General features: G+C 42.5%; 1 protein-coding gene across 13 annotated transcripts in view; it reads right to left on the bottom strand.

Moving 5' to 3' along the window:
- Positions 1 to 258: 258 nt before the first annotated feature.
- Positions 259 to 11,197, bottom strand: part of COL26A1 (collagen type XXVI alpha 1 chain) — a 182,395-nt gene continuing 171,456 nt past the window's right edge. For 5 of the 13 annotated variants that reach the window (XM_009678112.2, XM_009678109.2, XM_009678110.2 and 2 more), the window contains 4 exons: positions 11,085 to 11,129; positions 9,156 to 9,200; positions 7,801 to 7,885; positions 259 to 4,989 (listed from right to left, as the gene is read on the bottom strand). In XM_009678112.2, the coding sequence (XP_009676407.1) occupies positions 4,817 to 4,989; positions 7,801 to 7,885; positions 9,156 to 9,200; positions 11,085 to 11,129 (348 nt within the window). In that variant the 3' untranslated portion in view covers positions 259 to 4,816. The remainder of the gene's footprint in view (positions 4,990 to 7,800; positions 7,886 to 9,155; positions 9,201 to 11,084; positions 11,130 to 11,197) is intronic. The other 8 variants (XM_009678111.2, XM_068910266.1, XM_068910265.1 and 5 more) reach the window with 3 other exon arrangements.

Genomic DNA, 11,197 nt, shown 5'->3' with positions numbered 1-11,197 from the left:
GTCATCATGCTTGGTGAAGTGTCCAACAATACGAGTTGGTCCCATCACGGGCAAGGAAACTGTCAGATTTGATTTATTTAGCTGAGGTACATTTGTTTTGTGACCGATGACCAGAAATGGAGTCTTTATGCACAATTTTAAGAGACAGACATACATATAGTGAGAGAAAGTTGACAGAAAAGCAGCTGCCCCAATTTCAGGAGGCAGTTTGCTTGAACCTGCTATAAACTTTGTAAGTACAGGACACCAGACAACATACTCATTTACAGTAAGTTTATTTCTCAGTGCATTACATGAAAGGTCTTTGGTATTTGTGGGTTCTTGAATACTGCTCCCCACTCTGCTCTGTAAGGAAATGCTGAATACAAAACATTCCATATACAGTAACAAAACCCATAGCAAATAAAGAAAAAGAGATACCTTGAACAATAACATAGCAATATGAAAACAGATAAGTAACCATGCAAGAGGTGGAACAAACAGGTTGTGTTTTCTTTTTTTTTCTCCACTGGTGAAGTCTGACAACAAACATTAAAGCCTGCCATAAATGAGTTCCTCATGTCAGAAGAGATTTAGTCTCGCTCTAAGTTAAGAAAGTACACATGATCACAAGATACTGTGTACTGCTGTCCTATAAGAGACCAAATGGTTGTAAAAGCTTATTACAATGAGAGAAGCTGGGTCCATTTGCACACATACGAAACACATTGATATAAATAAAAAAAATACTGTGTAAAGTAACTAGTGGAAAAGTTAACATTTCCTTCTATGGTTGGGAATGTGCTTTGTGGACCATTGTAGCACCTCTAGAATTGCTTGATTTCCAAGCAATCACAGAAACTGCAAGTAGTTTAAACCCCTACACCATCAAACACCTGAACGGAATGTAATAGTAATAACACAGAGGCTGGAATGGCGAGGCAGAGTGAATTTCCCATAAATTGTATCGAGAAGTAATTCCAGAAGCGGATTGTCTTTTGGAAGCCTTGTCACAGTGGTTTGGTTCCTACATTGAAACAGTTCGTTGTAGAGCCTGGGACTGAACCAGAATCCCAGAGCCAACGTTCCAGAAAGTTTGTGAGCCGTACGGTCTGCTCCACTGCAAGCAGCACCGGTTCCTGCTAGCTGAAGGTTTGGATCCGATTTTTATGGCCGGTCCCTGCTCCTATTAAAATTGATGGCAAGATTACTGTGGAGTGTGGTGGGAGCAGACGAGGGCTTTTCGCTCTAGTTTATTCCTATTTCCCTGGGTTGCTATCAATTCTTTACAGTAAGTGCAAATTGGCTACTCTGGAGAGAAGCATTCTCCGCCTCCCGGGAGTACCAGATTGCTGGTGAACATCAGGGTGCACAAATCACAAAGAGTTTTAAGTTGTGCAAGTTGCTGCTTCTGGTTAGCTCAAGGCAAGGAAAATGCATTACTACTACCAGAACCCATCCAAGTCAAAAAACACACTGGAGCTCAAAGAAACATTAAGAGGTTCAAAGAAGGCAAAAATAAAAAATAAACAAAAAAATTAAAAGAAAGGAAAAGAACACACTATGGTATTGCACAGTATGCATGTAAGATAAAGCACTAAACATTTCAAAATATATTTCTAAATGAGCACATGTTCAAAATAAATCCACTCTAAGTTACATAGACAGGGCAAGATGCATATATGCCCTGGCTAAAATGAATCTTAGTATCCTGCCTAAGATGGAAAATGTGGTTGGAGTGGTTTGCTTAGTCATGAATATCATTAATTGTCAGCGTGTGAGGCTGTGTTCACCTTTAAAAGATACTTAAACTGGAGCTGCACAACAGTGTGGGCCGACTGTTGTGTAAGTAGTGAGGAATGAGACCCCAGCTGACAGAGAAAGTCCATTTTGTATAATCCTGCTATCACGCAAATTAAAGATACAGTACCGCATTAAAAAAGAGAGCTGTAGGTAAAGCAAGAAGTGTGGGGAGCAAAAAAAAAAAAAAAAAAAAAATCACATAGCTCACTATTGAAAGCCAGAGAAGTCAATAATTAGAACTGTTGCAGCCTGAGCCTAACCAGGCATTTGACAGGATTAATTGCAAACAACTTCAATTAAATTTCCTTTAATCTTGCCAGTAATTTGTTCTAAATAACTTAATTTCAAATCCAAAAGCCTAGTCAGATGTGAATGAATTGAAGAGAGTATTCATCAAGCTAATGCAATAGTTTTAAATTCATGAAGACAAACTTGGCAAAAGGAAAATTTCTCCGTACGAAGGCTCCAAAAAAATGAAAATGGCCTCATTGTACGCCATCTTCCCCAAATTCATCCCTGTAGCTACAGGCCCACTGAAACAAAGTACTGCCCCACAAGGCACTGAATGGAAGGAAACAGGCTGCTCTACTCACTCATCAGGTGTTGCAAAGTTGAGCTGTTTGTGACTTTTTGTTTTAGACTGAGAGCTGGTTGCCAACCCTCTTTAAGGCACTGCTTTCATTCAGCATCACTTATGTACACAGACATGGATTTAGAGTTAGACTTGGCATTGAAGCTAAGAGACAGTCAGAGCCCTTATTTCATTGGCCCGTAAGGATTACCAATACAGGCCTCCTGCTCTGTGTCAGAACCTGCTTGACTCAGGCAGTTTGGCTTTCTCGGAAGTAAACACCCCCCCCCCCCGCCCCGGCAACGTGTTTTCTGGTCTTCTGAATATATCACAATCCAGCTATAATTCAGAGTACTGGTAGACAGATGAATGCTGGAGCCTGAACCATAAGCTCTTGGCAGAACTTTACTTTCATTTTCAATGGCGGCTTGGAAAAAGAGAGCACCTGATTGTAGCTTGCCTTCAATTCCCAAAGCGTTTCTAATGCTTTGGGCTTGTTTCTTTGAATTATCGAAAGGAAAACGTGACCAGATGGAAGTATAAGCCGAACTACATGAGTTGACTAGAGAACGAGGTCCTGGCCTTAGCCAAGCAATGCTAGGACTCAAAAGGAGGTAAGTGACTGTGTTTAACCTCAAAGCCTTCAAGCCAGTTTAAACCAAGGCTGGTTCTTCTTTAGCTGCTCGGCAGTAAAAAGCTGCTCTGTGAGGACAGCTTTCGCTGCTGCTTACTTGCTGTCAACTTACTTTATTATTTCACCTGTTTTGGGATAGACGTCTAAAGAACAGGGCCAAATGAGTGCATATGAGGAACGATTTGTATGTTCTGATGTCTCTGTAGCTCTACTATGTTTATGCCGTATACAGAAAGTTAATGTGACGTGTGGCTAATGTTGGGTGGGCAGCGCTCCTGCAGGCAAAACCACATTTCCAGCAGCGTCCCACGTGCTTCCCTTTCCCTCTGGAATATCACATTGGTTGGTAAGGGTCCCTGAATACAGGGCCCATACAGTTGTTGGTCTTTGCAACAGCTTTTGACAGCAGTACACATCATTGTCTTTTGCAGATAGCTGTATCTTGCACTAGGAACCAGGTAGGACGTGACCAATTATTTACCTTACTTATGCCATAAAAATGACAAAGACAATTTGCTCGCTTTTCTCCTGGGCTGGATTTGAAAATCTGACAGAACAGTTAAAAAAATATTTATATATATTTTTAAATAAAAATAGTACTATCAGTTCATTATTCTCACCCTTTCTAACAAAATTCATTGTCTACATGAATTACATCAACTTGTCTAATTTAGTTTGCGCAGCGGGTATAATGATTCATTTGTCACTGAAGGGCAGGGTCACTCTCTTAAACTTGGAAGCTGGGACTTTCCCCAAAATAACAGTTAACTGCAAAAAGTAAAATGACTTTGTATTTAGCTCCCTAGTGCAAGATAAGCTACTGACAAGACTCTAATCCCTTAGACTGTGGCTTGCCACTAAAAACTGTCTCAAGATTCAAATGCCTACGGTTTACCCACAAGATAAGAGTGTCAAAATACTTTTCCTTATTGATCTACAATTAAGAAACTATCGCAAAACATCCTTTTCTGTGAATATTTATTGCCAGTACTTAAACAAATTTTCTCTGGGTATATGCACAGACTGAACGCAAGATGGGAAAATTCTTGAGCAATTCCATCATACCTGATGCATACTGCTATAAATTTTCATAGAAATGATTCTAATATCATCTGAATATAGATAGAAAGTCAATGTATGCCACAATTTGCATCAGAGGTCCTTGCTCAGCTAACTACGGATAGACATAATGCTATTCACATGCAGTCAACAATAGGCAAAGCCTAGATTTTGATGTTCAAGTCCCAAGAGTAAACTGAATTTTTAGAGTAACTATTTGAAATGTTCTTCGAATTTCCCAATCTATTCTTTGCTTAAGAGAAATCCTTGCAGGTGAGAATGCTTTAGTGGCCTATGAAAGTGGTACCTTCAACTGGAAGTCAGCATGACACCACATGAAATAAAAGCAGATGCCAACCAACTATAGCAATGGAAAAGGCTAAGGCTCAGCTTTGAGTCTTGATGGGCTTGATTGTCTCAGTCAGTTAAGCAGCGCTTTAACTGAGTAACTTGCAAGGGCAGTGAGGAAACAAGGGGAGATTAAACTCAGACACATTCAGGAGGTGTCACTTCTGTAGACAGCTTCTGAGGATACCTGCCACGTGGTATTCCAAAGGCAAAAAAAATAACAAAATCAAGAAAAATGTTTGTAAGACCCTCTCTGAGCTATGGATAAGACATTCCCTCCACTAAGGGCTTAGTATTGGTCAGGTAAGGAAACCCAATTGCCATCGCTGCAGCCTCCTACCCACTTCATTTGCACTCTGCAATTAAGCACTAGGTTACTGTATCTTTAACTGGTGAACGGGCTTGGGAACATGTAGACGCTTCTACTTCATTCGACTGCTTTTCCTTTTGGCCTCACTGTCATCCAGCAGTGAAGAGAGGATCTGGTAGGGCTGTGGCTGCTGGGGTCCTCCACGTTTGATCTTGATGCTGGTTCGCAGCGGGGAGCCTGGGATCACATCTTGTCCGGAGCCTGGCTCAATGGAAGATAAAGAGTCTGTAAGGAGAGAAAGTCATGGGAGAGTGCTATTTAAAAGGGGAGGCTAAGGAAAGAGTAAATGGGGGCCTTCTGAATGATGCTTCTTCTAGAAGAAAGTGTCTTCCCTTCTGTTGTCTTTCCATTCACCAAATAATTGGGGAGCTACATGTTTGCTGCCATCTCACTACTACAATATTAGTTTTTTTTTTCCCCACAACTCTAACCTGTTTGGGATGGGTATGTTTCTGCATACAGCACAACAGGTCCTGTTCCTGTTTGTGACTCTAGTTATAAAGCACTGTTCTTATCCTTATTGAACATAAATTTGTTTGGGCTGTAACTACTACTTAGCATTGCCCACAGACTCCTGTTACTGAAGATAAGGCTTCACCAAATGGACACTGAGAAGTGAGGCTCCCGAGGGTTTGCACACAGTTTCATTCTCTGTAAAGATGGACATTTTGAGGCACTGAATGACCCACCGAAGGCTACTGCCAAATTAGAGATAAAGCTGGGAATACAATAATGTATATATATAATATATTAGCTGTCCATTCTCCCAGCATGCCTCGTGTTAACACACCCTTCCTCTTTCTACAGTGTCCTGCTCTACAAAGCTAAATGTACGTTTGACTGTGGCCCCTCTTCTCTCTTCCCAGCAGTCAGCAACACATGCCAATAGCTCCAGCGCTGCCTCATCATTTTTAATGCCCTGGTTTCTTTTTCCTCTCGCCTTCAGAGATGGACCTTTGCTTGTTTCCCTGACAAGAGTCCAACCTCACAAGCCAAACATCCAGCCTTGGTCTGATCACGTGAGGCAGCATTTCTATTTCAAAGGAGCATTTGGCTAAAGAAGAATTTGTGCTGGGTTTGCTGGCAGGAAATGCTGCCAAACTGGGCTTTCCTGTGTCCTGCTGGGCTGCTCTCTGCAGTTTGCTGCTCCAGACTATCTCCAACTGTCCTCCCATGGCCGAGAGGAGGTTTATTTGCTGGTATGTTTTGCCTTGTTGCTTGGGTGGTTGTGGTTTTGGAAACCACATTGATTGTGAAGTTTCTTGGGAAAATGAGAGCATGCGATTGGCATTTCTGCGTGGGCCTTTCAAGCAGGGATGAATCAGGCTACCCAGGAAACTGTGGTAAAATTCTTAACACCTACGGTGGGAATGAGACCAGATAGTTGGTGCTGGCTGATTTAAACCTGTGTGGTGCCTTTCCAGTGCAGGAGCTGTCTTTGCTCAAGGAAATCCTGTTTTGGTAATTTTATGTCTTTGCCTTTTTTTTTATACTATATACACATACGGGGATGAACAGAATTGCACAAGGAAAAAAATTACTTACTTTCCATGTTCTTTTTTTTCTAAGTAGCATTTTTGTGTGGCCTAAAATATGTCTTAAGCTAAGGAAGGGACATGTTTTAGAAGCACAGAGGATAAAAAAGGAAGTATTTATATAAAGTCATGCAACATAGGTGTTTAAACATGGCCTTAACTACAATGTACAGTTAAACACGATCCATTTTTGCTGATGCAGTTACACTGGTATAAATGTATACATTGGTATAAATAACTCACCTCCTTCCCAAGCAATAACAGAAGGTACATTTATGTTAGTGAAAGTGGTTTGCTAGAATGACTGTTTCAAAATAACAGCACCACATGCCTCTTTCTTCTGCACCGCCAAACAGACAATGTATAAAGTAGGCAGTTCTGTGGGGCAGAGTGGCCTGGATCCCCTAGTCCAAGCCCCAGTGTCTATACAAGCTTCCTGAAGAGCTGATTTTTTGCTTTATACTAACCTAAGTGGATATACAAAGTAAAAGATAATAGAGAGCCAGGCCCTGGATCCTTGAGAATCCAATACGCCAAGTCTCTCTGTGAAATACATTGCACTGTACTTATGCGCTGGGTTCCCCTTCCTGTCTTACCAAAAGAACATATCAGCTCAGCAAGACCTACTGCCTAGGTAATCTAGTGGACATCTTCCTGGCACTTCCACCACGTTAAAGCAAACAAGCATAAGAACATTTCTTCCTGCCTTTCCAATATAAAATCCTAGGAAAATGTGTCACAAGGTAAGATTAATGCAGACATAAGGCCAGAGTGACTGTAGTAAAAATCTCCCATTCTTCGGTTAAGGAATGAAAACTCTCATTAAGGAATGATGCCACACACCGTACCAGTAATGGTGGCCTCAACGAAAAACTGAAAAATTACTCTCTATTTGAACAAGGAATGCGTGAACCTTTCTTTAAATCTGATACTGAAAATAGGTTTTATATGAGTTGCTATCAGAAGACCTTCATGGATCATTGATTTTTCAGGGTAATATGTGGCACTGTTTGGGCTTTCTCTATAAAATATGCTGCTATACAAGGTGAGATCCTCAGTGGTATTAAAGTCAGTTGGAAGAAGGTGTTACCAGGATTAAATGAGCTGTCGTTAAAGATCTGAACATGCAGCTTCCTGAGAAGCTGGAAGATGACCTGGGCAGCAGAGTGCAACATGGCTTGAGCTGCTGCTCATGACCTCACTCTCTGAGTTGTAGTACAGATTATCACGGGGGCCATTTCACCTGCTGGTGTAAAGCCAGTGTGACTACTGCAGTTGTGGGAAGCTCTAGGCCCTCAACAATTCTGAGCACCCTTTAAGTCACGTTGAGTACCTAGTGTTGAAAACCCTGTTTAAATAGCTAGTGGGCTGGCTTTGGGCCCTAGCAGGCCGCCTAGGAGACCGGGAGGGTGAGTTTGGACCATTGAGTGCCTCCCTGAATAGACACTCCCCCCCTCCCCCCCAACTTATCTAGAAAAGAAAAGCGCTTAGCGGCGCTTACCATGAATTCCTATCATGTGCTCAAGAATTAATACCCTCTCGGCTAAAATCTTCAGAGCTTCTCGAAGTTGTTGAACACCTTCTCCCTGCAAGAAAAACAAAACTAATGTTAATACATATTTGCAGAAGGACTTCTTGTTCATTAAAGTTCATATTGTTGCCTCCATAACGCCAAACCATGCAGTGTGAGCATTTAAAAAAAAGAAACAAGTAAAAAAGAAAGAGAAACTGCATGGGTTAAACTAGAATTCTGGAGAAACTTCTTCTTAAAAGAAAAAATCTCCAGTTATATCCCACATTTGTAGAACATCTGATTCAAAGTCAAACCTTTCTGGTTTTGTTCCTGTTTCTGCAGGAGGCCAAACCCAATCTGTATATTCCTGTCAAACTTTTATACCACACAGCTTGTGGCAGTAACTACTGAACTACTTAAAAAACAGGTTTTGTTCTGACATTTGCTCTGAACATCAGTGAGGTACCTTCGGCTTTCTCTTTGCTGGTGTAATGGGAAAGAGAAGTTTGGCAAGCACCATCTTGTTGCTGCATTATAAAACTATCTGTACAGTGACATGCAAACCCATGTTGATAGGACACAAAATATCTGTCAGTAAAGCAAGTAAGCAAGATGTAGGCCGGAATATACCTTCGGAAAGCGAGGAAAGTATGGACAACAGTCAGGTTATACTACGGGGAGATGAAATTTTCCCCTGCTGAATTTTGGCAGTTCAGCCTAATGGCAGAAACTCAACACGTGGAGTCTTTGAGACTAGGTGTTGTGGGTCACCATTTTACTTCTGTGTCTAGGACTGGGCTGTAGGTCCCGGCATTTCAGTGGGAGCTGCTGCCTCTCACAGTGCCTCAGCTCCTAGCTCTGCGATATGCTCTCCAAAGTCTGTCCATGCGCTTTTATGTGCACGCAGGCTTTGCTCGCGTTACCCTAGATATGCGACTTGTGAGATAGACTGATGTTGGAAACTGTTTTAGGGTGGGACAGTAGAGACCCAAGAACTCCAGTTCTCTGCACAGGCAATTTGATCTCTTCTGTGCCTCTGTTCCTGAACAGTAAAATAAAGGAGTATTTCCCTACCTTGTAGCAGTTTTGTTTGGAGAAATAGCCCTTGAGGACTGAGGAAATGTTCAGATTGCAGCTGACAATACGGTCAAGGAAACCTAAGAGACCTAGACATTTTTAACCTGTTAATAGGTTCACGCCCAAAGTTCACACCATCTCTTCATCTGCCTTTCTAACTTTGAATAGGACCCCTGCCTCCCCAGACCAGCTTGGAAAGGAGAACATGGCCCTAAGGAGAGTAAAGAGACAAAAGGGTAAGTAAAACAGAAGAAAGACATGCTTACATCAGCACCTTTATCACCTTCCTCACCCTTCTTGCCTGGTTCACCCTAAAACAAGAAAGAGAAATTTGTTTTCATGTGAACAAGGAATCAATATCCTGTGCAGGATCACTCACATTCCCTCCCTCCCGACAAATTTTAAAAAGGCAAAAGAGCTTTGTCAGCAGAAAACTGACTGTCTTACACTTCAGACCATGGCCAAGGTGAGCTAGTGAGCTCTCTTCAGGCTCCTGTCAGCTCCCCAGCGGGGGCATCACCACCATTTCTAACACTGGTGAACTTGGCCTGGGGCGGCCAAAGCAGTAGGATGGTCGTATTGTAATGAAAGAGGAGCTAGCTGCCATGGCCTGGGCCCTCAACCGAAACTACACACATCTCATAAAGCTCTCAGTGAACAATGCTTTAAGTTAAAACACTGGAATAAAAACAGTGCTCTCCTTTCCCAAACATGCGCACTTTCATTTTTCATTTAGAACATAAAATCCTCCTTTCTGCTTTCAGTAATTAGTCACATCACTTTCTGCCTCTGAAGATGCTCATTAAGCTTTTCTTGAACAAAGACCCCTATGTTCTGCGAATGTTGGTCTGATACTCCCCTGTTCTCCCTAGCCAGGAAATGCATGCATTTGCCAAAGAACAGATGACATGGAAAGAATAAACCACAAGCTAAACATAACGCAAGGGAAAGGCCTAATAAATTGCTGAATAAAGTAGACTGGAAATGCCTGGGCTCCTTAAAACCTCCTGGACATCCCGGAGATGTTTGGAAAGCAAGGGGGGCTGGGAGGAAGGACTCAAGAAGAGGTTGTGAGCGTTGTAAGAAATGATGAGATGACGTTAAGGAAGAGAGTCCTCCTAGAGGATCTAGGACCCCTCTGGATGCTTCAGTCCAATAAAACCACCTTGCTCACTTTCACCCAACCTTCAGCTCTACCGTTTTGTTTTCATCCCAGGCATGTGTGTCAGTACAGCCATGTCCTATGTGCATCTGTTCAACTGTTGCCTAGAAATCATTTGGAGAAAAGCTGTTCTTAAGAGATTAGCAGTCCAGCTTTGCAGACCAAGGTGCAAGAAGGAGTTCAGAGCAGCTGCTGTACTTTGGGTTGCTTAATAATGTCCATCTTTGGGCTCTGGTAACGCCAGGAATTTCACTGGGGAGGGCGGGAGGAAAGGGGCTTCTGTCTACAAAGGTTGTGCTAGAGGATATCTGCTAGGAAAGCACTTCTCTGTTGGCACGACTCCTTCCTAATCATTGCTTTCCACCTCTGACCCCGCCCCCCCCCCAAATAGGACTTTGTCACCATTCCTTTCCTCTAGTGCACTTTATGCTACTGACTGCCCCGTTGACATCAGTAGCAGAAAACAGCCTGGTAAATATGCAGGCTCTTGGACCAGAGATGTCATCCTGTTTTACACTGTGCAGCCAAGTTGTTTTCCTCCGTGCTGTCACGATGCAAACCTTACCAACAAGGCTTAGAGCAAACATCCTCCACACCTAAGGAAATTAGTGGGGAATCTGTTTGGTCCATCCTCTGTGCTGAATTCACCATCCTGACTTCTAGCTCTGGTAGGAAGAGCCGCAGCTGGCAGGGCACTATGGTGGCAGCTTCCACCTTTGCACCACCCAAGTCTTTGGTGGCACAGTTAGAAAGAACCTGTAAAAGCCTATTAGGGCCCAGTCTCGTGAACTCTGCATCTCAGCACTACACTAAATATGCAGGAAGACTGTGTCTCATTTACAGAGGAATAAATTAAGGAGAAGTTTTTGACAGAACAAATCTCTGAGCTGGAGACAGTTGACTTAAGTGTTGTATCTGAGAGAGCTGGTTGAACCAGGTGCGCTCCAGCTATGTGGTATTTCAGGTGCCAGACATGCCAGGCAGACACCAAAACCAGCTGAGTCTTGCACACACCCGCAAGTACATCACTTACAGGAAATCCCTTAATGCCCCTCTCTCCAGTCAGACCTGCTTGCCCCTGTTGGAAATAAAGTAAGTGTCATTAGGAGATATTTTTCCATTTGACAAGAACATAATGTAATTTTA

This window comes from Struthio camelus, chromosome 16 (assembly GCF_040807025.1).
Source record: "Struthio camelus isolate bStrCam1 chromosome 16, bStrCam1.hap1, whole genome shotgun sequence".
In the NCBI taxonomy this organism is placed as follows: Eukaryota; Metazoa; Chordata; class Aves; order Struthioniformes; family Struthionidae; genus Struthio; species Struthio camelus.
Note: the sequence above shows the minus strand (reverse complement) of the source record. Positions and strands in the feature narration are given on the sequence as shown.